The 25,794-nt window shown below is 38.6% G+C and overlaps 1 protein-coding gene across 3 annotated transcripts in view; it reads left to right on the forward strand.

The window, feature by feature from the left end:
- The window catches only part of DCLRE1A (DNA cross-link repair 1A), a 29,332-nt gene extending 7,034 nt beyond the window's left edge, over positions 1–22,298 (forward strand). Inside the window, exons 4-11 of one of the 3 annotated variants that reach the window (XR_013449610.1) lie at positions 317–450; positions 1,553–1,671; positions 4,774–4,914; positions 6,634–6,779; positions 7,575–7,729; positions 11,283–11,424; positions 12,463–14,048; positions 21,113–22,298. Coding sequence is in view for 1 of the 3 variants with exons in the window: in XM_036106194.2 (XP_035962087.1) it covers positions 317–450; positions 1,553–1,671; positions 4,774–4,914; positions 6,634–6,779; positions 7,575–7,729; positions 11,283–11,424; positions 12,463–12,623 (998 nt within the window). In the remaining 2 variants the exon portion in view is untranslated. The remainder of the gene's footprint in view (positions 1–316; positions 451–1,552; positions 1,672–4,773; positions 4,915–6,633; positions 6,780–7,574; positions 7,730–11,282; positions 11,425–12,462; positions 14,049–21,112) is intronic. The other 2 variants (XM_036106194.2, XR_013449611.1) reach the window with 2 other exon arrangements.
- The last annotated feature ends 3,496 nt before the right edge of the window (positions 22,299–25,794 follow it).

Consider the following 25,794-nt stretch of genomic DNA (forward strand, 5'->3'; position numbering starts at 1 on the left):
TGAGTAGGGGGTTTCCTATTTACATTCAAATCGGACATCTTTCACTCTTTCACTCTCTTGGCTCTTTTTTTTTTTTTTTTAAAGGTTTTATTTATTTATTTGAGAGAGAGAATGAGAGAGAGAGAGAGCATGAGAGGGGGGAGGGTCAGAGGGAGAAGCAGACTCCCTGCTGAGCAGGGAGCCTGATGCAGGACTCGATCCCGGGACTCCAGGATCATGACCTGAGCCGAAGGCAGTCGCTTAACCAACTGAGCCACCCAGGCGCCCTCACTCTCTTGGCTCTTGCTCAAGCAGCCGTGTGCTCTTCTCGTTGCAGGGACCGGCTTTACAGTTGACGCTTTCCAGTACGGACTGGTTGAAGGGTGCACAGCCTATTTTCTCACACATTTTCATTCTGATCACTATGCCGGATTGTCTAAAAACTTCACATTTCCAATTTATTGTAGTGAGGTAAGTTTTAGCCTTCTAAATTCTAAATGTGTGGCATGCAGTGAATTTCTAAGCAATTTGGTTAAAAAAGAATAACGTTGTAAGATCTATCATTCTACTAGAAAAGATGTGAGAAAACAGATTCCACATTAAGAGTCTAAAATTAAATGAATTATTGTCAATAGTTACAAAACATTTTTTTTTAATGCTTTAGTATATGGAAACAGTAAACTACTTCACAGCGTAACTGAAACACCTAAGTTCCATTCAGTAAACACTTATGGATGCCCAAAAAGACATTCAAGGTGAAATACCTAGCTTCAAGGAGCTCCCAGCCTTCAGGGGACACATTCACAAATACACTGCGATGGAATTGGTATTGTGACCGAAAACTGAACGGAACACAGCAAGTAGGAAAAGAAAGTGCTTTATTCTGGCCCAGGCCAAGGTTAGAGAAAGTTTCATGGTGCAAGAGATACCTTGAATTAATTATTAAACCGTGACTCTTCTAATGCCTACTACCAAGGGCTTCCGCTAGAATTCAGTTTAATCCTCAAGCATTCTTGAATTATTTTTATTGAAATAAAGTGAATCTCTTTTTATTAATGAAGCAGCCGAGGCTGGGAGAGATTAGGTGAAGCGCCCTAAGTCATGGAGCCAGTAATGCCAGAGTCAGAATCGGAACACAGGTCTGTCCGATTCCAGAACCAGGCGGAGGAAGGAGGAGAGGGCATCCCAGGGAGAGAGCAGAGTTTGCATGCAGGCATAGACAACAGAGAAATCTACCCATTGCAGGCTCTTCAGATAATTCCGAACGGCTAACCATGAGATAGGGAATAACAGAAGATAAACCCGCAGAAATGAGCAGGGGCCCCATCATGAAGGGTTTTGTAGGTCATCTGGGGACGAGGGACTTTTCACAGGTGAGGGAGATCCAGTGAACCATGTTTAAGCAGAGTTGTGACATAGTCATGGTAGGAAGTTCTTCCTGGCATTCTGGAGGGTTTCCATGAATGTAAGTAAGTGGGAGAACGGAGAGACTAAGATACTTGGTTCTAAACTAGAAGTAAAAGATTTATTTAGTATTTTACTGTATCAGCAATAAGCACATTCTGTTTTGCAGATAACTGGCAATTTGTTGAAGAGCAAACTTCACGTACAAAAACAATACATCCATCCATTGCCAATGGACACAGAATGTATAGTAAATGGTGTAAAAGTTATTTTGCTTGATGCCAATCAGTAAGTATTAAAGTTACCTTCAGACTAGCCTCGTTTTAAAAACTATTTAAGATAAAAACATATTAGTATGTCTATTTAAGAACTTTCTTGTGTTGGAACTAATATGGTTGATATTTTTAAAACTTTGAGTAAGACATGTTTCTCCTTTTGAAAAAAATAATGTACCCAATTACAGAATCAGAGATTAAATGTACTGAGAGATCCTTTAAATATTATCTAATTCATTTTTAATGCAGTTTAAATTACCATCCTTGACATATGAGACTCCATCTTATTTTTTAAAAAAATACTTTAACATGTTGCTGCTTTTTAGAAGAGCTAACCTTTTGCCATTTTCTTTTTTTTTTTTTTTTTTGCCATTTTCTTTAATATCGCTTATGTAAGTTAACAGCTTGCACTCCATTCAGATAGCAGAGGATTTTTCCCCCCTTTTAAGAAATCCTTCAGGCTTTTGATACTAAAAACTTGGAAGATTTTTTTTTTCTTCGAAGTGGCTTCCCTTTTTCCCTCATTTTTTCTCTGTAATGTAAAGCACTGTCAGTATCCTGTTACCAAAATGCAACTGTCAACTACACTTCTTCCTACTTTTCGTAGGATTTTAGCCATCATGGATGCTTCAAGAATTAAAATTCAGACTAGGTCTCCGAAAATCCAGACCCGTGCTCTGTCTTCAGGTTGCTTTTAACTTTTTGTCTGCTAACTTTGCTGCTGATTTTTTTTTCTTTTTTCCTTTTTTTTCTAAGAGGGAGTTGGGGGCAGCAGGAGAGGGGGAGAGAGAGAATCCCAAGCAGACTCCCCACTGAGCGCAGAGCCTGATGTAGGGCTTGACTCGGGGCTCGATCTCACCACCTGGAGATCATGACCTGAGCCTAAACCAAGAGTCAGATACTCAACCGAGTGAGCCGCCCAGGCGCCCCTGCTGCTGCTTCCTTTTTTAGTCAATGCTTACAACAGCTCAAGTTCTGATTTTTTTAGTCAACTTTATTAGGTACAGTTTACATAAATAAAATAGACCATTTTAAGTGTTTGCTGAATTTTGACAAAAATACACACTCATGTAATACCCACTACAGAAAAATACAGGAAATTTTCCCCACCCCAAAAGGTTTCCTTGGGCTCCTTCCCAGTCAATCCCCAAGCCCGATTCTAGTCCGGGGACCATTGATCTGTATCCTATCACCATGTATTAGATTTGTCTTTCCTAGGGATTCAGTGAAATGAAATCCCATAGTATCTACTCTTTTGTGTCCAGCTTCTGTCACTCATCGTGTTTTTGAGATTCATCCATGCTGATGTATATATCAATAGTTCGTGTCTTTTTATTGCTGAGTAGTATCTAGTGTATGGGCACACTACGATGTCTTCATCTATTCACCTCTTGATGGACAACTGATTTTTGTTTATTGACCTTGTATCCTGAGACCTTGCTAAACTTGCACACTAGTTGTAGTAGGTTTTTTATAGATTTCTGAAAATTTTCCACATGTACTTTCATGTCATCTGCAAATATAGACAATTTTGTTTTACTTCTTACTTTCCATTCAGAGTGCTTTTTTCCCCTCTTGTTCATGGTCCTCGCTCAGACCTCCAGTACAGTGTTGAATGGGAGTGGTGAGAGCAGATACTGCCTTGTTCCTGACCCTGAGAGGAACGCTTTCAGTCTTACTCCCTTTAGCTTGATGTTAGCAGTAGGTTTTTCATAGATGCCTTTTATCAGGTTGAGGAAAATCCCCTCCATTCCTAGTCTACTGAGAGTTTGTAATCATGAATGGGTGTTGACTTTTGTCAAATGCTTCTTCAACATCTACTGAGGTGATCATATGATTTTTCTCCTCTATAATGTTAACAGGGTAAATAATAATGATGGACGTTTCAAATGTTAAACCAACCTTGCTTTGCTGGGATAAACTCCACTTAGCCTTCGTGGATTATCCTTTAAAAAAAAAAAAAAAATATATATATATATATATATATATAGCTGGATTTGATATGCTAAATATTTTGCTAAGGACTTCTTTGTCTGTTTTCATAAGGGATATTGGTCTGTAGTTTTTTTTTTTATATAATGCTTTTGTCTGGTTTCGATATTAGGGTAATACTGGCCTCACGAACTATTCCCTCCTACTCCATTCTGAAGGATGTTCTATAGTATTGGGACTGTTTCTTCCCTAGGTGTTTGATAGAATTCCCCAGTAAAGTCATTGCAGTCTGAAGTTTTGGGGTGGGGCGGTAAGGGTAAGTTTTTTAATTAAAAAGTAATTATTTCCAATGTTTTCCCAGAATTCAAAATGAAAGCTCCATGTGTTTTGGCAGTAATTTCCAAGCTCCAGTGTGTCAGGCATCCCCAAGACCACCCTGAGGCTCAGTGGTTCACTTGAAGGACCCACGGGGCTCAGAAGGGCTATTGTACTCATGGTTACAGTGACAAGATACAGATTAAAATCAGCAAAAGGAAAAGGCAAATGGGGGCACAGTGCAGAAGAAAGCAGGCACAAATTCCCAGGGATGCTCTTCTCCTGAATAGCACAGAAGCACTGGTTCTCCCAGCAGTGGTGTTCACCACACATGCCAAGAATGGCCAGGCAGGGAAGTGCATTGGAGCCTTGAGTCCAGCCGGGCTTTTATTGAGGGTCAGGCATGCACACATGCAACACCCATGTGACTTGCCTCAGCTCCTCAGACTCCAGTCCCCTAGAGCAAAACAGTTTATGCTAACGATGTTATCTATGGTGACTATCTGGTCAACCTAGTAACACACAGACCCACACGTCAGGCATACAAAGCGCTCTTATTGGGCAGAATATTCCAAGAGTTCAACTCCTCTCTCGAGGACCAGCCAAAGACTAGTCCTAAAGACAGGCCTTAGGTGGGGAAGTATGGAGTTCGAACAAACCTGGCCTGCTGAATTAATCCTTTCCTGCACACCACTTTTTTTTTTTTATTACGATGTAAACTTCCTACAACGCTACATTTCCTCTGTAGTGCAGTGCTGTGTCATGTGGTCACTACCAGAGTGTATTACCTTGCTGACAGTGAAGAAGTCCTCTTCCTTCAGCTGCCTCCCATGTGTTAAGACTGTTCCTTAGAAATGTTTGTGTTCAGCTGTCCAGGTGCTGTCATGATCCTGTTTTATCTTCCTAATGGTAACGTCCTATTACACACCGGCGACTTCCGAGCAGATCCCACCATGGAACGTTCTCGTCTTGCAGGCCAGAAAGTCCACACGCTTTACTTAGATACAACGTAAGAGAGGCTTTGTTTGTATGCTTCCTTTTCCCACTGACAATATTTGCCCTGCTTATTATGAACAGTTTGCACAGTTGCTTAGGTAAATCAAAATGATGGCTTATTGTCAATTACCATTTTAAGATCATTCATCAGAGAACTGCTGTTTGGAAAAACACATACTTGATTAAGAACAAATTTGGGATGACATGTCTTAACTACAACTCAATTTTTTCTTTTCTGTGATTTCCTTTGGTTTATGTGAGAATCCTGTTACTGAAACAAGGAAGAAAAATTGGGGGGCAAACTTTAGGAAAACACCCTTTTAGGTTATCTTTTCAAAGTACCTTTGTAACTCTTAAGTATAATTGTGAAGAAGAAACAGAGGCCAAAATGTGATTCTGTTTCTAAATATTTAAAATTACTTTGTTCCTTTCTTCAAAAGCTAATTTATAAGTGACAGCTTTGAATTTCTAAATGTTATAAACATAATGGTACCAGCCATTTTTTATTATATATTAAAATACCTCATCAATTTGTTAGAAATGAATTATGTCAACTATTTCAACCTGTTTTAAGAAGTGAATTTGGATGGCATATTTTAGTAAAAGATGGGCTTTCCACATTCAGTTTTCCAACACTATAGCTACTTTTTCCATTCTTTTATATGTACTTTAAATACTAAATAAATTAAGAAAATAACAAGTAAGCCCCCCCCCTTTTTTTGCCTAGTTTTCTCTACATAGAATTCTGAATTTCTTTGTGGGTTTTTCATCAGAGAAAAGACAAGTGTTTTCTCTATTCTTATGGCTGACCAGCAAAAACAATCTTGAAAATGTGGAAAAATATGTTTCTTTGATGTTTGTACTTTATGACTTCTTTTTTAGTGAAAAAATGCTTAATTTTCATCCCAAATAGAGCTAGGTAGTTAGTAGTCTTAGGGTTAATTTTTCATTGGGTGTTATTGTATTGAGATAGACCCAACTGGGGATCTGTTGTATTGTTGTGATACTATATATATTTCTGTATCTCCTCAGAAGAGCAGATAACCATGTGACTATTAACGGTTTGATTTAAAACTGCTTCATTAAATTCATGTTTGGTTTCATTATTTTAAGAATTTTTTAAACTAAATCAGAATTCTTTAGTTCAAAGATCATCCCTGTCACTAGTATTTTCTTTGATGGTGTTAGAGTTAAAACGAAAAGATGCCGAGGTCTACAATTCACAGCTAAAATAGCTAGCTAGAACTGTTCTTGAAGAAAAAGAGGCAATTTCGGGCGCCTGGGTGGCTCAGTTGGTTAAGCGACTGCCTTCGGCTCAGGTCATGATCCTGGAGTCCCTGGATCGAGTCCCGCATCGGGCTCCCTGCTCAGCAGGGAGTCTGCTTCTCCCTCTGACCCTCCTCTTCTCATGCTCTCTCTATCTCATTCTCTCTCTCAAATAAATAAATAAAATCTTAAAAAAAAAAAAGAAAAAGAGGCAATTTCTTTATATGAGGGCAATAAAGGAAATACACTGTACAAGACATATTGGAAACATAGAATTCCATCATAAATTATCCATAGCTTGTAACAAATATTTTAACCATAGCAGTGGAATAACCCCAGTGGGGTTAATATATTACACTACCACTGTCTGTAAGTTTGCTAAAGCTTGGCTTCTAAAATAGCATCTACCTTAATGCTATGGCTTTCTTGTTGCTCATTTAATAAGTACCATATTTCCGTATTACAGATACTGCAGCCCAGAATACTCCTTTCCGTCTCAGCAAGAGGTTATCCAGTTTGCCATCAACACTGCCTTTGAGGCAGTAACTCTAAACCCACGTGTTCTTGTTGTCTGTGGCACTTATTCTATTGGAAAAGAGAAAGTCTTCCTAGGTGGGTGGTAGCTGTATCTAATTTACATTAATATATTATAAAGATCAGATTCTCTTTTGCATAAAGCCCTTTCAGTCTGCATGCTTGCACTTGATACTTATTTCCTGAAATGGTGCAGTATTACCTTTGAAGAAAAATTTGATAGAGTTGGATTCATTTAAACTTGGAAAGGCTTAACTTAATGGAAACACTTGGTAAGTGCGTTTATGGTAGCCTTTACACCTGCAGAATGTTTACAGAGCACGTCTGCGCTACGCTAGTATTTCAGTGAACTTTGAAAAATGACGAATGCACAGTCGTATTGCTGCCTTCTTTGAGGATAACCATCAATTAATTATTTTAGAGAACAGTTTTGGTTTTTGTACATAAATGATTTTGGATATGTAATTGTAGTTTGTCTAGATGGCATTATACTCTTTCACAAAATACTTTCCATTTCTTCCTAATTGCGGTCACATCATGTCAACCATGAAGATATGAAGTGATAAAGCCAGGGTTTTAACTCCTTCGAATTTGGTTGCTGCTTTTCCTCTACCCCTTTCTATATATCTTTTGCAGTTTTTAAACACTAGGTCTTTAAAAAGAAATTCTTTGAATTTCTCATAATTTACTTCATACAGTTAACCAACAAAAGTATTTAGCCTTTTTGAAATATAGCAAAAGTGTGAATGTTTTGAATTTCTTTTTTTGTTTTTGTTGGTACATTCTTATTTTAAGTTTTGATTGAGTTGTAACTTTCTTATTTTTTTCATAAGCTGCAGTTTTACTATTTTTAACCTTCTCCTTTGCCTGTAGCCATTGCTGATGTTTTAGGTTCAAAAGTGGGCATGTCCCAAGAAAAATATAAAACCTTACAGTGCCTCAACATACCAGAACTTAATTCCTTCATCACCACGGACATGTGCAGTTCACTGGTTCACCTTCTCCCAATGATGCAAATTAACTTTAAGGTAAGCATTCGTGAGATACGTATTTTTAGGATGGACTAGAAAAGGTAATACAATGATTATAAACTGGAATCCTATCTTCCCTGCATTTAACACGGAGGAATTCAGTTATAGTGGGGTCATAGTAAACCTTGCCCTAGAAGATCTTTTAAGTGGAATTTAAAATGTTTTTATTTGTTGTGTGTGTGCAGCTGTATAGAGGAATTCATAGGCCCATCAGAACTAGAGAATTGTCATAAAAGAAACAAAAATAGAAAAGTGTGCAACTATCTGGTCATTCAAATCTTCTGTATTTAAGATTGTCTTCCATTTCTTTCCATTGAGTGGGGAAATGAGCAGAGAACTCAAGGAGTTCTTACTTTTCTTCAGCTCTTTTCTGTATTAATATTAATCCCCAATAACATTGATGTATGTTGGAAATTTACTTGTTGTGAGGATTAAGTGAAATAGTGGAAGTGTATCCTAAGAGCAAGTTCTCGTATCAGTTCTGAGGTATAGATTAAGATACAGAGAGGTTGGGGCACTTGGCTGGCTCAGTCGGTAGAGCATGAGACTCTTGATCTCAGGGTTGTGAGTTCAAGCCCCACGTTGGGCATGGAGCCTACTTAAAAACAAATAAACAAGAAAAAGATATATTTTAGGACCTCACTGTGATTTGGGGGACTTCTCTGTCAGATTTATTCGTATACTAACTAAGTTTCATTCCATTTACTAAATTTGGATACCTAGCAATGGAATACATCAGACCTGTGTATTAAAAACAAATCAGAACATAATGCACACCGAAGAATGTATTTTCACTTTTGCTATAATTTCATGAACTAACTTTTATGGAACTTTTTGAAATAGCATAGGATGTCGATTACTGTATGTGTCTTATAAATAATAATACTTAATCTGTATTAATAAAATGAGTATTTTAGCTCTATCCCTGGAGTTGTAAGGAAATTGTAACTGGTAGAACTCCTTTCTTCATGAGATTAAGGTGAAGTTTTTATGGCCTAGTTTCCTGAGTATGCATTTCATAAAAATTTCAGGGATAATCAAGGCAGAATTTTGTCCTTTTAAACCCATCTTTGGAAACATATTTTAAATTTGGGAGGTATCTAATTTGTGTGGAGGCTAATGAGGTGTTAATTATAAAATGAACATTGATATCTTGAGGGTATAGCATATTTTTAATGGTTTTTATCTTACAGTTTTATTTCCTACTAACTTAGTTTGTTCCATTTGAACAAATGATGTATTTAGGAGGATAATGGGGATGGAAGAGTCAGAGTTTTATAGAAATGAAGGACTAGAACTTTTCATGAAAGAGTTTTTAAAGGTGCCCAATGCTGCAGAGAGGTCATATAAGGAAAGAATGGCAATTTGGCAATTAGAATATCTTTGGTGACCTGCGCAAGAAATGTTTCAGTGAAGTGATATTGGAAGGAGCCAGATGGCAGAAGGCTAAGGAGTGAATGAGAAGGTCTAAATGGCCTAAAAACATGAAAAAAGAGAATCAGCATTGTTGGAGCACCTGGGTGGCTTAGTCGGTTAAGCATCTGCCTTCGGCTCAGGTCATGATCCCAGGGTTCTGGGATCGAGTCCTGCCCGCATCGGGCTCCCTGCTCAGCAGGGAGTCTGCTTCTCCCTCTGCCCTTCCTCCCCTTTTGTGCACTTTCTCAAATAAACAAATAAAATCTTAAAAAAAAAAAAAAAATAGAAAGAGGGACGCCTGGGTGGCTCAGTCGGTTAAGCGTCTGCCTTCAGCTCAGGTCTTGATCTCAGGGTCCTGGGATCGAGCCCCACATTGGTCTCCCTGCTCAGCAGGGAGCCTGCTTCTCCCTCTCCCTGCCACTCCCCCTGCTTGTGCTCTCTCTCTGTGTCAAATAAATAAATAAAATCTTTAAAAATAAATAAATGGTAGGTATTTAAATTAATAAGAGATCATTGACACAAAGGAGAAATCAGAAGATTGTTATTAATTCACCAGTGAAATATAAATATATGATAAACACAATCAAATGTTTAGCCTCTAACTGGTAATCAAACATAAAACTAACAAGGATATGTTTGTCTCCTACCAAATTGGCATACTTTTTTAAAAGGTAATATTTCTATGCTGTGATTTAGAGAAATTAGCTCTCTCATCCACTTGGATAGAAGTAGAAGTTAGGGGTAAATCCTTTAACTCAATAATCCCATTTCTAGAAATTTCTGCTGAAAATGAGTCCTTTGTGAAAAGGTCAATCTGCAAGGCTTCTAGTTGCTAATGGTATAATAGATGAGAATTAGAAAAAGTTAAGAAAGGGCATATGGTTTCCATAAAAAAAAAAAAAAGAAAAGAACTAGAAAGTGGGTTTTATTGACCATCTCCCTGCTAGGCTCTAAGCTTCCAGAAGGTTGAAGGGCTGTGTCTCATATCCACTACTCTGACTCCACCGACATGGCCTAATCCTGGAACAGACATGTATTAGATGAGGACTGAGTAGGCGGATGCATGGATTTGTCTTTGGTTTCTTGAGAACTTTCTACCAGCATCTTCTACAACACTTTAATAGTTCAGGGTATGGATGATGAAGGAAGAAAAAGAGACCTTTGGAAATCTAAGATGATACCATGTGCAGTTTAGATTTTTTTTTATTATTTTAAATAAAACTAGAACTTTATTATAAATTTACACTGAGCCCTTGACACTGTGGGTTTTGCCTGAAGACCAAAAAAAGTATTAGACTTTTGGTATCTCTTGTGCCATTACTGTCTTTATTTGGACTTTTCTTATCTTCAAAGATTGAACTTTGGTCGTTGATTTTCAGATTTCATCAAATGTCATTACTTTTGATGACTTTAGTTTGGAAAGTTCTACTCAAGATTTATTAGGGAAGCATAATACTCCCAATTGTAGCAGCATGAAAAATTTTGCCGGTATTCTAGTTCATGTTTAAAGAGTGAAAAGGAGTAAGACCCTGAGAAGAGTGCTAGTGTGCATCTTTGAAATGTATGTGCATGTTGAGTATAATACCGTTCATAGAATTATTCACATCTTTCTATCCACCTGTCAGTCCTCTGTTGTATGTATGCATGTGGATATGTTCGGGCTGCTGTTTACCAGTGTTAATATTGGTATCTCTAACATCCTAACAGTATATTCAATATCCTAATAGTAGTAGGATTTGGAGAGTTCGTCCGTCCGTCCTTCCTTCCTTCCTTCCTTCCTTCCTTCCTTCCTTCCTCCCTCCCTCCCTCCCTCCCTTCTTTCTTTATTTCCTTTTCCTTTTCCTTTTCTGATAGCTATCTGAATTGTAATCTTTCAATTCATAATTTTTATGTTTAAAGTTGCCTCACCTTACTTTTTTTCAGACTGGACTTAAGCTCGTTTAACTTTAGATAAGAGGAAAAATTGTTTTTTTCCGTGATTTTATTTTTTCTGGAAGTACGACTCTAGGTTATTGCAACTTAATGTTTACCAACTGCATATTCCCTGACACTATATCAATGTGATCATTCTGTTTTATTCCACATAACCCACCTTCACTGACTGTTAAATAAATATCCTATTTTTACTGAACAGGCTTTACAGAGTCATTTGAAGAAGTGTGGTGGAAGATATGATCAGATTTTGGCTTTTCGACCTACAGGATGGACGCATTCTAACAAGTTGACGACTATAGCAGACATTATTCCCCAGACCAAAGGAAACATTTCAATATATGGTATAATTATGAAATTTTTTCACTTTTAATGTTTGTTATGACATTTTTTAGAAAGAGCTTTTGTAAAAATAAGATCCAAGAAAAACAGGCACCAAAGAATCTTTAAAGATCGAGTTTCTAATTGCTCTACATACTCTAAAGCTGTATCTTTAGTACATCATAAACTGATAGAAAGGAGCGTGACAGGAGGAAAAAGACATTGGCTAGTACAGATGGTTTCGTTTGCGTGCTCGGTGCTGTGTGAAGGAACCCATAGAGGAGGGGCGGGCAGTGCACTTGGGTCTGGAAGCTCAAGTGCCATGGTCAGACTGCCAGTGGGAAGGGAGACCGGATTAGATGCCCTGACAGCGAGAGGTACAGGCGTGACTCCTTTCTCTCATTTCTCGGAGGAGGTTTACCTTTGTCCTCAGAAATTGCTTACTGTCATCGTGGCTGATGGAAACGTTTTTTATATGTCCCTAGACTAGTGACTTAATTTCAGCCCCTAAAGATCCCCGTTAAAACAGGACCCCTTCTCCCTTTCTCTGTGGCACTTGATCTTTAGGAAAGATAAAGGGATTTTTAAGATTTTATTTTTATTATTTTTATGCTTATTTTTTTATGTGTGCAAAGCTCAGGGACTGGAATCTGCTTACTTGCTCTGGAAACCGAGAGTCTTGCTTGTCACACTTCACATTTTACTCATATTTTTTCCAGGATATTCCTGAAATCCATAGCTGAGTGAAGTGCCTAAAGAGAAAAACCTATTTTAAAAAGAAAGCCTAATTAAAAATAAGAATCTATAGAAATACATATGAAGTGTCTACATAGAAAAGCAGTAGAATTATTTAATGTTCAAAGTTTCAGTATGGTTTTAATGTTTTAATCTTTATTCTCCATAAAAGTTATTAACAAATTTTTTTTTTATCAGAAATAAAGTACTGAGGAGTTTTTGATAGCAGTACTCTGGATTGCTTTCCTTTTTTATTTTATTTTGGGCTTGTGCATTTTTAAAAAATGATTTGATTTTTTTTGTCTGTAATTTCTTTTGTGTTACAGGAATCCCTTATAGTGAACACAGCAGCTACCTGGAAATGAAACGGTTTGTTCAGTGGCTGAAGCCCCAGAAAATCATACCTACCGTGAATGTTGGTGCCTTGAAATCTAAGAGGACAATGGAGAAATATTTTAAAGAGTGGAAATTGGAAGCTGGATATTGATGTTACCTGAAAGGACTCAGAACTAGTTAAGTAACTTAGGTATAGCTCATTACTAGTTAAATCTTTAGTGATATGAAATATGCTGTATGGGGAAAACCTCGTGAAGGCTGCTCGATAGCTTGTTTTCTCATTTATGTTTGAATAGCATGTTCGTGGTGCCAGGCATCTCTCGGCATCATCAGTAATGATGGAGACTGGTCCCCCAAGCGCCCTTGATTCTTGCTCCTCCCTCGGGAGCAGGTATACTCTGCATCTGGCCACAGGAGAGGCAGAAAAGGCAGCCTTAGGGACCAAAGGATTCATGATAATAGATAAATGACATTGAAAGCATTATATATAAGTAATTATGTATCTTTAAAATTATTTAATATGGAGCATATTTTTATGAAATAACTTTTATATGATACTTAAATAAAAAATCTTAAATTTGCCATAGTGTCTTTTGGTTTTTAGGATTTATAACTGTGATGTTCATGCAGTTTTAAAAAATTTCAATTAAAATAATTCAACACTTGACACTAAGGAAGAGGATTCAAAGAGCCTAGGTAATCACCCAATAAAGGATGGCGAAAAGTTTGCATGAATAGATGTTTATCTGAACTGTTTACTCAAGACATCAGATAAGTGGAAATTCAGATTGCAACATTGTTTTTTTTTTAAGTGAGATTATATAATTTATTTATGAATCTTGATGTCTCCAACACAAAGTAACTGATCCAAAATGAAAATTTGGGGAGGCCAATGCATATTAAAATGTTTTTATGGGATTTAAATAAGAAAACAAGTATAATGCACGTATGCATGTGTGTATATGTATATTCTTGCATTACCTCTAGCAAAGAAATTATGTGGGGAATTTCTTAATAAATGTTTTCATGGAAAATTATTTCCAGGAATGATTTTAGTAAGGATAGTATTCTCCATGAACTTTATTTTCACAAGCTTGAATTTTACATTGCTGTGGAGGTAGGAGTTATAGGGATCACATTTAAGGGAGGAAGAGCTTTTAGGGGCACAGTGGTAATAAATCCAGTTTAACTGTACTCTCAGTTGACTTCAATTACACATTTAAAATTTTTTAGCTTGTTTGGGCTTTTGATGTTTTGAACTTTTCATAACTTGTAAGTTGTTACAAGTTACAATTAGAAAAAGTTTGTGTAGTCCACAAAAACAGGCATTTTGGGGAGATGGTCAAGTCATTTATGGTCATTTTAGTTTATTATTTGAGTAATGGTCTTTTCTTAGAGTTATCCTTTTTCTTTTCTTTCTCTTTTTTTTTTTTTTTTTAAAGGGAGAAGCAGGCTCCCCGCTGAGCAGGGAGCCCAATGTGGGACTCGATCCCAGGACCCTGGGATCGTGACCTGAGCCGAAGGCAGACGCTTAACGACTGAGCCACCCAGGTGCCCGAGTTATCCTTTTTCATTGGTAAAAAGATTTTTCATGATTTTGGAGGTTTGACTTTGAAAATCCAAGCATGTTATTTAAGGGCAGCCTTAGCCTTTGTATTATCCAATGCAGAAAACCTCTTTGTACACAAACAGCACTATTTACAGCAGCTCGGAATGGTGTCGTTTGCTGCCATTGCCGCAGAATACGCAGAACCTCATTTAGGGACGACCCCAAGGAGTTTTAAATATAAGTCACAATCACAGCCAAACTTTCCGAGGCTCAGGCAAGAACTATATATGAAATTCTTAGTTCCAACACCTCACGCATCGGTAGATAAAAAATTTCAATTTTAAAGTGAAATGAAAGAAGAAGAAATCTACCATCAACCCAAAATAAATGGATGACAGCTCTTGAACATCTTAAACATGTATAGGGAAGAAATAGAATTAAGCCAGCCCAGAGGAAAATGTTTTACTCTATCTGTATTTGGGACTTTTCAGAAAGCTGCTTCCCAACCTTACCTGACACTGTACATTGAATTTCCAGAAGCAGTGACACTTGACGGGCTGATTCCAAGTTGTCATGACTTCAATGTCACGGAAAAATCTTTTCTACTTGATGTCAATGCCCTTTTAATTCTAAACCACTTATCCCTGATTCTGTATTAATTAATGTACCTAAATATGAAACGGGTTTTCAGAACAACAAATTTAAGTTCACAGTGTGTTCAGTTACTGAGTTACAGTCCTAGAAACCAAATGAATTCAGAATTTCCTTATTTGGTCCTAAATAACCATCAATAACTAGACTAAGGAACTAAGAAGGGAATCATCTTCAAGTAGTAATCCTCGAAATAATCTCTCTTGAAAGAATATTAATATTGGCTTGTAACCTTCCTGGTGGTTTTATTACCGTTCATTCAGTTCACTTGATACTGATCTTAGAAAAATTCCAATAAAGAAGTTATTTGAGGGGCACCTGGGTGGCGCAGTTGGTTGAACGTCCGGCTCTTGGTTTCGGCTCAGGTCATGATCTCAGGGTCCTAAGATCAAGCTGCACACTTGGTGGGTAGTCTGCTTGAGATTCTTTCTCCCTCTCCCTCTCCCCCTCCATCTCCCCCCAACCACCGACCCTGCGCTCCCATTCTCTCAAATGGGTAAATCTTTAAAAAAAAAAAAAGTTATTTGAAGCCAGCAAAACCATAAGTTAATGGTTATAGATAACAGAACAGTTTAGGTATAAGAATTACTTCTAATCTGAATAGTTGGAAACTTTTAACTTGGCAGGCATTTTACTATGCTAATTATATTGCCTCTTTGCCTTAGTATCTACCCCTTCCTCCAAAAAGTAGACCTACTCTTTGCATAGGTCTCATTCCCCCCATGATTTCACAGTTCCATTTTTGGTAAGCCAGAAATAATTTGTAAAACATTTGTTATAGAGTGTACCAAGTCTACAAAACTGAGTATAACACAAAATGATTATTTTCTTAAATATTCGTAGCCGGGCCAGAACTAGGGTGAGGCAGGAGAGGTTAGGGTGTGTGATTTAAAGGGGGCACTGGTTCTCAGGGCTGACCCAGCACTTGCATGACCTGGAGAGGGAGAGCCTCCCTACATTTTACACTAGGAAACTCTCTTGCCTTACCCTATTCCCAAGCCCTGCTTCATAGCATCTCATTATGTGTTTTGCTGTTTTGATGAATCTGAAGTGGGTTTCTAAATAAAATACTGTTATAGCTTTGTTTTTAATATACATTGAAACATAAATATTATAATCTAAATTGAACAGTGTCCATTTTAAAGAACTTCCAGATTAATCAGCATAGAGCTAATTAGTCCTCGTTTTTCTAGGGCACCAAAACCCAGATTTCTCTGAAACTTGTTCTCCAGGATATGTAAACAGCTTCAGGGCAGGGCTTATCATATTCATTTTATGACCTAGTACCTTTTTCAGTGTTGGGTCCAGAGACATTTCTAATAAACGGTAAGTGCTTAAATGAATCTTGAATAGACAGTGAAAAATCCATCCACATTCTAAGAATTTGACTTCCAAAATTCTTTCACGTGTTTTCCTCAGGTAAAAGTAGTTTCACTCCAGAAGAACCACTGAAAATAAAAATATTGAAACTACTCATTTGATTGTTTTTGGTACATTAAAACTTATCTGTTACTTAGGTCCAATTCAGTGCAGGAACAATTTAGAGAATAAACTTTTCTTTGTCAAGATGTATCACTTGAGTTTGTCACTAAAATCAGTCACTGAGCATTTAAATCCTCCTTCCAAGAACTTTTATCAATCAATATTATTTGTTGATTAACTGTTATGTGCTCCACACTATTTTTGGTGTTGTATGGAAATTAAGATAAGAACTATTTAATCTAGGGGCACCCCGGTGGCTCAGTCCGTTAAGCGTCTGCCTTCAGCTCACGTCATGATCCTGGGGTCCTGGGATTGAGCCCCGAGTTGTGCTCCCTCGGCAGGGACTCTGCTTCTCCCTCTCCCCTGGCCCCTCCCCCCGCTCATGCTCTCTCTCACTCTCTCTCAAATAAATAAATAAAATCTTAAAAAAAAAACAATTCAACCTAGCAAGCATATATTGAGTGATTATTCTGTGTAGGGTGACGGGGTTATAAACCTGCTCCGCTAGGGGACTTAATGCATGAATAAAATAGTCTCAAACATCAAAGAACATTAGGAAGAAAGACATGCCCCTAAGCACTGTAAAAGGCAAGCTGTGAAAAGTGGTGTAACACCAACGTGCATGGGAGCACTTAAAAAGGAAAAATAAATTCTCATAAGGAAGAGACCATAGAGAAGATGACTTTTTACATGGTCCTTAAAAGATTGACAGACTTCTCGTAGACCGGAGAGCCGTCCAAGAGACCACGAAGTCCTGGAGGGGTGAAAAGTAGAGCGTGTGTCGGGGGGAGGACTTCGAGCATTGGTGTGTTGGTGGTGGTGTGTGAAGCTCAGGCTGGAAAGGTAGGTGAGGGAAGATGGCAAAGAGCTTTGAGAGCCATACTAAGTTGTTTGGAAGTTATTCTGAAGAAAATCAAGAGTTCATGAAGATTCGGGGGCAGTCAACACAAATTTATGTGTTGGAAATGAAAAAGTGAGTTAAATATCGATACACCATGTATCGAATAGTATGTAAGTATATGAATTAGAGCTTAACAGGAGAACTAGGCCAAGCCTTGAACCTTGACAAACACATTGTAATTATGGGGTCTCTGTAAGGTGTTGGTGTTTAAGACAAGGTCCTTGCCTTGGAGAAGCTTAGAATTTCCTTAGGGGACTGAGTAAAACTAATATCTGTAAAATACTTAAGAGAGAGATTTGTGCAGTTTTGTATTTTGAGAAAGGAGAGATTGGGGTCGGTTGGAGTTGTATGAGCTACTTGGTGAAAGAGGATACACGAGAAACTAATTTAGCAACACAAAACACAGTATGTAAATAATTCATGAGTGATCAATTGAACTGCTCTTTAAAAAGCTCATTTAATTTAAATGAAACTTGATTATATGAGTGCTGCTCTTATGTTTGGGACTGCATTCTATGGCTTAACTCCCTAGAGAGCTATTGTAGATTACACACGGATTTAAAAACACCCAGGAACACTGTTTGGTTCGTCCTAAGTATGAGAGACGTTTTCTTCAACGAGAAAGAGTTTCGTAAAGTCAAATTACATTATCCGTATAAGCGCCTCTGTTATTTCAAAATGGAAAGCAAGAGCTTCAGATCATAAAATGGCATCAAAGCTTTGCTTTAGTACACTATCAGATGTTATTAAACTTTTTCTTTAAGTGGGTTTTTTTTGTGTGTGTTTTTTTGTTTGTTTTTTAAGTTTGTTTGAAAGAACGGTTAGGGACTTCCTGTCGAGGCTCTGAGCTCTGATTACATATCACATGGGATAAGTAGATAAAATTGTAAATGAACTAAAAGCAACAGTACCTGAAAGGAGAATAAAAGCCAAATACTCTGGTTTTGCTAAATCAGCCCATTTCTTTTTATGAGGGTCTTTTATCCATGGAAAGAGTGCTCAACTCTGTTATGTTTTGGGGTTTTTTAATAGGTTTATTGAGAGATAGTCACATACCAAATAATCCACTCATTTAAAGTGTGCAATTCAGTGGTTTTTAGTGTATTTACAGAGTTGTGCAACCATCACCACAACCAATTTTAGATTATTTTTATCACCCAAAAAAGAAACCCCGTATCTGTTAGCAGTCACTCCCCAGTCCTCCCCTCCCTGCCCATCACTCCACCCCCCTCCTCCATCCTAGGCAGCAACTAATATTTTCGGCTCTATAGATTTACCTATTCTGGACATTTCACATAAAAGGAATAGGATATGTATTCTTTTGTGATTAGCTGTTTTGACTTAACATAATGTTTTCAAGTTTCATCCATGTTGTAGCATGTATCACTACTTTATTCCTTTTTATGGCCAAAATAGTCCATTGTTAGAAAATACCACATCGTGTTCATCCATTCATCTGTTGGTGGACATCATGTGGGTTATTTCCACTTTTCGGCTATTATGAATTATGCTGCTATTAACATTTTGTACAGGTTCGTGTGTGGACATATACTTCCACTTCTCTTGGGTATATACCTAGAGATGGAATTGCTGGGTCAGTCATACGGTCACTGTGTTTAAACTTTTTGAGGAACTGCCAAATTGTTTTCCAGAGTGCTGCATCACTTTACATTCCCATTAGCAATGCAGGAGGCTTTGAGCCTCTCCACATCCTCTCCAACAAGTGTTATTGTCTGTCTTTTTTATTACGGCCATTTTGGTGAGTGCGACGTGGTATCTCATTGTGGTTTTTATTTGCATTTCCCTACTGACGACTTATATTGAGCATCTTTTCACTATTTTGAAAGAAGACACGATACGGAAAGCTCAGTTCAATGAAAGTTCTAAAATGTATTATTTTTTTTTTCAAAAATGTATTATTAAGCCTAAGCAAAATAATCAGTTTTATAGACTTTGGCTTTGATTTGCTAGAAAATGATGGTGTTTAAAAATTACATGCCTATGATTTTGGTTCAATGAGAATTTTAAGGACAAATTTAAAATGTGTAGCAGCATTCCAGGAATCATGAAGTGGTTATATGCAGTGCAGGTAAGACAGACTTACTGCCTCAGCTTACAGAAAGGAAGCAAAAACGATCATAATTATAAGTTAGAAAGGAGGATTTAAGATAGGAGGGTTTTAAATATCAGGGTGGATAACACCAGCTGACCTTGAATAAGCAAAGCCATTTATAAAAATGGCCCACAATGTTCATGTGATATATAACTGTACATCTTTACCCAGATTTTAAATTTTAAAATTACAGCATGCTATTTAAGATCTTCTCTGAAAGCTAGATAATGAAATAAATAACTTATCTGGGTCCCGTTTAGCCCCAAATCCCATAATTACATAATTCCTGGCTAACATCAAGTTTTCCTTTAAGTACATAATAAAAGCATACTGTTTTAAACAACTCAGCTATTCATATGTCGTGAGAATAGTCAGCCAAGAAACTTATCTTTTTTGTTTCAAAGCTGTTGACTTTTATGTAAGAACTCTATACTTCTTCCAGGTTGTGCTCTAGAAATTTATTCATCTGTATTAAAATTTTTAACAAGTTTCTGACAAAGAACAGGTGACATAATTTGGGAGTCATTAGAAGTTCAGCATAAAGTTCTTTTTGTCACCATTCAAAATCCCCGGACAAGAGGAAACAGATGGGTTTGGTTACATTAGCTTTACAGGGCCAAGTAAACAGTCTACGAAAACGTTAACTATCCTTTTGTTTGCATGTCTGCATCTAGGCTAGGAATGGTGCTTGATGTTAACCATGCTAGCTTGTCAGCTGCTAAATATTTAACGATAGAAGCTGGAAATTTTAAAAATACACAATATTAAAAAGTGTATTTGAATCCTCATTGGATGACTTCATTTATTTATGAAGTCATCATAAAATGGATGCTAATTAAGGGTGAGACGCTGACCACGCTGAGTAGAGGAAGGGGTTCAGATTCCTTAGGGAAGTCCTCAGGGGCCAGGTAGCTTTTCAAAGTGGGCTTTTATTTATTTATTTATTTTATTTTTTTAAAGATTTTATTTATTTGACAGAACACAAGCAGAGGGAGACAGGGAGAAGCAGGCTCCCTGCTGAGCAAGGAGCCCGATGTGGGACTCGATCCCAGGACCCTGGGATCATGACCCGGGCCGAAGGCAGCCGCTTAACCGACTGAGCCACCCAGGCGTCCCACAAAGTGGGCTTTTTTTTTTTTTTTTTTAAAGATTTTATTTATTTATTTGAGAGAGAGAGAATGAGAGAGAGCAAGTACATGAGAGGGGGGAGGGTCAGAGGGAGAAGCAGACTCCCCACTGAGCAGGGAGCCCGATGCGGGACTCGATCCAGGGACTCCAGGATCATGACCTGAGCCGAAGGCAGTCGCCCAACCAACTGAGCCACCCAGGCACCCACAAAGTGGGCTTTTAAACATGAGTAAAATTGGGATTCTCAGAGGGAAGATAAAGCTAAGAGCAGCATTTACATCTCAAAAAAAAAAAAATCAAACATAGTTATGATCCTTCCTCTCGAGTAAGAGGTGGAGAGCATCCACACATCCAAGAAATAGGTAAGTGTCCACCAAAGTCGTTCAGGCAATAAGCCGAGCAGTTCAAAAACAACAAGACAGAGATGCCTGCCTTTCCAGGGTTAGAGAAATACACAGAGCAAACGATAAATTATAATACATTATAGTGGAAATGGGATGGTGTGGACAGAGGCAGTGTCCAAGCTGGGGGTCAAAGGACAAAAGAGTGTAGCCGATGAAAGCCAAACCAGCTCATCGTCCCCTTCTGGCATTCAGTCACATTCAAAGGAACAACTTGACAAAGACAAATCGGAAGCCTTTTGAATCTTTCCTGTGGTGTCACAAAAGTGTCAGAAGGGGAGTCTCAGTTTCAATGTATTTTACCAAGTTAAAAGTTATTGCAAAGGAGAGAGCTCTTAAGCTAAAATGTTAATGGAATTTCAATTAAATTGGTGGCTAGATCACGCTTATTTTTTTTTTCTCTCTCTATCCCAAGATTCCTTCACAGGGTAGTGAAGATATTAAAAAGGAACCGATTCACAAGAATAATCTCCTGGGTGGATGAGAGATTCCAACAAGCAATGTCCGGAAGACAGAAAAAAGTAAACTGGACCGAATAGACGATAGATAGTCTGATAGAGGATCTGGAATGAATTGAAGCTGTGTATTTGTGTGCATTGTGTATGTATAATGATATAAGTGAAAAACCAATGATGTTGTTAACTTGAGGAAAACTAAAAGCTGTACAAGAAAGGAAATGGAACCTTAGTATACTGCGTGGTTCTGCAATGAACAATATTTACATACTCATGATGATGTAAATAGTGATGAGTGATTCAATCAAAATCAATATTAGGATGCTATTAAGGAATGGGGAAAGGGGAAGGTGTGAGAGAGAATGTCTACCTCAGTTCCCTGCTGAAAACTCTCCCATTGCTTCCGGTAGAATAAAAGTGAAATTCCTTGCTGTGGTTTTGCAATCCCCACATCATCCGGCCCCTGCCTGCCTCCCTGATCTCATAGCCTCCAACTCTCCTTTTTGCAACCACCAAGGCGTGGCACTGGCTTCTTTCTCTTCTTTAAACAAGTCAGGGTCTTTTTCTCCTCAAGGCCTTTGTCCTTGATCTTTTCTCTGTGTGAAGTGTTCTTTTGGCAGAGAATAAGTCAGTCCCTGATACCCATTCTCCTCTTCTTCCATAGTAACAGAACTTTGGCTCAGCTCATGGCTGCCCAGAATAGAAACCACATTTCAAGTTTCTCTCGCAGCTAGGTATGTCTATGTGACTACATTCTAGCCAAAAGTATATAGGCAGAAGAGGTGGGAAATTGCTGAATTGTGCCCTTGTAGAGAGGGTATGTGCCCTTCTCCTTCCCCCATCTTACTATTTGGAGCATAAATGTGGTGCAGCCATCTTGGACCATATAGATGTAGAGCAAGAAACTAGAAGGAGCCTGGACCCCTGGAAGGCCTACCCTCAGGCTGTTATTTAAGGCAAAAAAACAGATTTCACTCATTTAAATCATTGTTACAGCGTCTGTGACATGGACCCAACCCATATCCTAATTAATACAGCTCTTGCTGTAGATCTTCACAATGCAACTCAACTCAGATGCCGTCTCAGAGGAAGGTTTCTTGACCACCCTAACTGAAGTCAGTCTTTTTAATCTCCATTACCATGTTTTTGTTTTTGTTTTTTTTTAAAGATTTTATTTATTTATTTGACAGAGAGAGACAGCGAGAACAGGAACACAAACAGGGGGAGTGGGAGAGGGAGAAGCAGGCTTCCCGCTGAGCAGGGAGCCCGATGTGGGACTCGATCCCAGGACCCTGGGATCATGACCTGAGCCGAAGGCAGACGCTTAACGACTGAGCCACCCAGGCGCCCTCCATTACCATGTTTTATTTTCTTTATAACACATAACAGTATACTAAATTGTTTTATTTAGTTATTTGCTTTGTAATTGCCTTTCTCCTAGAATATAAGTTTCATGAATGCAACGATCTTGTTTGCGTTGCTCATTGCCTGGAATGGTGCCTGGCACTGTGAAGAAAATATATTTGTTGAATGACTGACTACATCACACTGCAAGCTGATAGGTGAAACAGATGAATCAATAAAAAAAAAAAAGTGTCAGGGCACCTGGGTGACAGAGTAGGTTAACCATCCGACTCTTGGTTTCGGCTCAGGTTGTGATCTTGGGGTCATGCGACTGAGCCCTGTGTCAGGCCCTACGCTCAGTGCAGGTTCTGCTCCAGATTCTTTCTTCCTCTCCCTCTGCCTCTCCCCCCACTCATGGTCTCTTTCTCTAAAATAAATAAATAAATCTTTTTTTTTTTTTTTTTTTTAAAGAGTGTCAGGGCGCCTGGGTGGCTCAGTCGTTAAGCGTCTGCCTTTGGCTCAGGTCATGATCCCGGGGTCCTGGGATCGAGCCCCACGTCGGGCTCCCTGCTCCGCGGGAAGCCTGCTTCTCCCTCTCCCACTCCCCCTGCTTGTGTTCCCTCTCTCACTGTCTCTCTCTCTCTGTCAAATAAATAAAATCTTTAAAAAAAGATTTAAAAAGGGTGTCATACCCATATTATTTGGAAATACAGAGGTAAATTTGGAGAAACAGCAGCTAAAATAATCTTAATGGCTGCTTCTGGAAACCAGGACTGAAATGGGGACAGGGGGCACAGGGTGCTGTTGCTTTTTATTATAAATGCTTTAATACAATTTGATTTTTTTTTAATTGTGCATATATCAGTTTGGAAAAGGTCAAATTTAAAAATAAATCGATAAAACACTGTGGAGACATCAAATGATGTGGTAGAAGAATGTCTAATGACATGGAAAGACATCCACGACATGAAAATAAAACGAGTAGGTTACATAACATACCAGTATGTAGAGCAGGATCCAGTTTTGTATATGTGTTAAGCACATATACATAAAAAATACCATGTTATAGTCAATGCATATGGCAAATTCCGAACTTTAGATGGAAGTGGATATTCAATTTTTTATTAATAGAATCAGATTTTCCTGATTAACAATGTTGAATGAATATTGAAAGACTTCAGGTTTGAAGGGATACCACGTTCCTGCAGGCCTTGGCCAAGCCCTTGCTTTTAGCCATCTAATGAGGAGTTTTACCTTATTCTAAGAGCAGTGAGGAGCCACTGAAGTGTATAAGCAGAGCTAGTGTGAAAAAATTGGTTTTGGGCAGATTTCTCTCCCCTGTATTGTGGAAATGGTTTGGAAAGGCAAGCGTTGACTCACAGAAATGAGTTAGGAAGCAGTTGAGGCAATCAGGGCAAAAATCGAGGGATACCTAACCTTATCATAGGAGAGTAGCAGTCCGGTAGAGAGAAGGGGGCTGTCTCAAGAACAATAGGATGGTGTTAGCAGGATAGGCGGTGAGAATGAGAAATGACTGAGGCTGTAAACTCCCCGAGGGCAAGGACCATTCTGACCTCATCTACTACTCCATCCTGGGCCCACCTAGCACAGTCTCTGGTACATACTGACATCAGTAAATATTTGTGATCTAAAGAAGAGGAAAGAATCAAAGATGAGGCTCACAAGTCTGACGAGGTTACCTGGGTGAGGGAAGGGGTGTTTGCTGAGCAGGAACATGAGGGCCAGTGTGGGTAGAAGGACACCAGGGAGGAGCTTGGACTTGTAGCGTTATAATTCTTGGTGCTCATTCATGTGAAGGCAGCCAGTGAACAGCTTGGCCTCCAGGGCTGTAAGATCTTGGCTCCAGATAGGTTTGAGAGTCACCAGCATGAAGATGGTACCTTGAGTCAGAGAAGGGAATAATACTTCATTAGAAGAGTATATCGGGTGAGAGAAGATAGGACAGACCCTCTGAGCAGCTCCCAAATTAAAGGACAGCTGGCCAAGGAGGGGAATCAAAAGGAGCGACCTGAGAGGTAGGAGGGGAAATCTGGTGTCACAAAAGAAGGGGAGAGCCGACAGTGAGGAACGTTGTCAATGGAGCATCAAGATCCACGGTGGAAAACACCTGTTGTGTTTAGAACAAAGGGGTTGTTGGTGACATCGAGTGGGGCTTTTAGGATGCACAGGGCAATTGGAGATTGGGAACCATTTTACTGTGTTAAGGAGACTGATGGAATGATCTACCACCTTTCCTCCTTTTTAGTTTTCCCCCTTTATTTTGAATGAGTCTCTGAACTTGTACCCACCGCTGCACTGTCACCCTCTTATCAACGTTCCAATGATGAGTTTGGCAGCAGGGAGGTTTTTCCACTTGGTCACACTGGTAATCTGTGCACTATCAGGAGGCTGACAGGGATTTGTTTGTGGTGGTTCCGAATGTGGTGCCACAAAACCAGTCCTCCAAGTACTTGGCTCTCCCTGCTGCATGATTATACCATAGTTCCTGTGTAGCGTTCCTATCTTTCCTGGAATAAAGACACACACACACATGCACAAATCCAAAAAAGGATAATCGACTTTGTGACATTAAAAATTACACTGCCACCATATTCTAGATTATTGATTGACATTTGCATTGTGTATTTTCCTAACTTTCTTGGCCCAGGATATTCTCAGCCCATGGCTATTTTCTGAATATAGCCTTTTCCCCTTCTTCTTTCATCCCTCAAGCCATTATTTCTTTTTCTATCCTAGCTTCATAATATTATTACTTTTCCTTTATAATCAACCTGTGCTGTCTCTTGCTTCTCCTTGAACAACATGAAATCTTTCTCTGTCATCTTTCTCATCTTTCCTTTCATGATTTTCTCTTTGTAATAACTCTTGGAAGCAGTAAGTGATTTGGAAAATGACATAGGAATATTAAGGGCATGATGGTTTTGTGGTAGAGGGGACTGTGTTCAAACTAAATGCTTCTAATTATATACTACCTATTTTATCATCAAAATATTCATTTAAAAAACACTTTCCTGAGCACCTTCTGGGTGGTGGGTCCCACATATGTGCTGTAAATACCAATAGCAAATATAAGCCCCAACAACTGTGCAATAAATTCGTGAATGAATGAGAAACCTCAAGCAGCCACTGACAGGAGGTTTGGGGGACAGGATGAGATGAGATTAGTCTTCACACTTGGAAAATCCTGGAGATAAAGCCATGGTGGCATTCCACAGGGGGAGTGGTGGTCTCTGTTACAGCAGCCCAGATAAGAGCAGCTGAAGTGATGAATGGCAGG

The sequence above is a fragment of the Halichoerus grypus genome, chromosome 7 (genome assembly GCF_964656455.1).
Source record: "Halichoerus grypus chromosome 7, mHalGry1.hap1.1, whole genome shotgun sequence".
NCBI classification, from domain to species: domain Eukaryota; kingdom Metazoa; phylum Chordata; class Mammalia; order Carnivora; family Phocidae; genus Halichoerus; species Halichoerus grypus.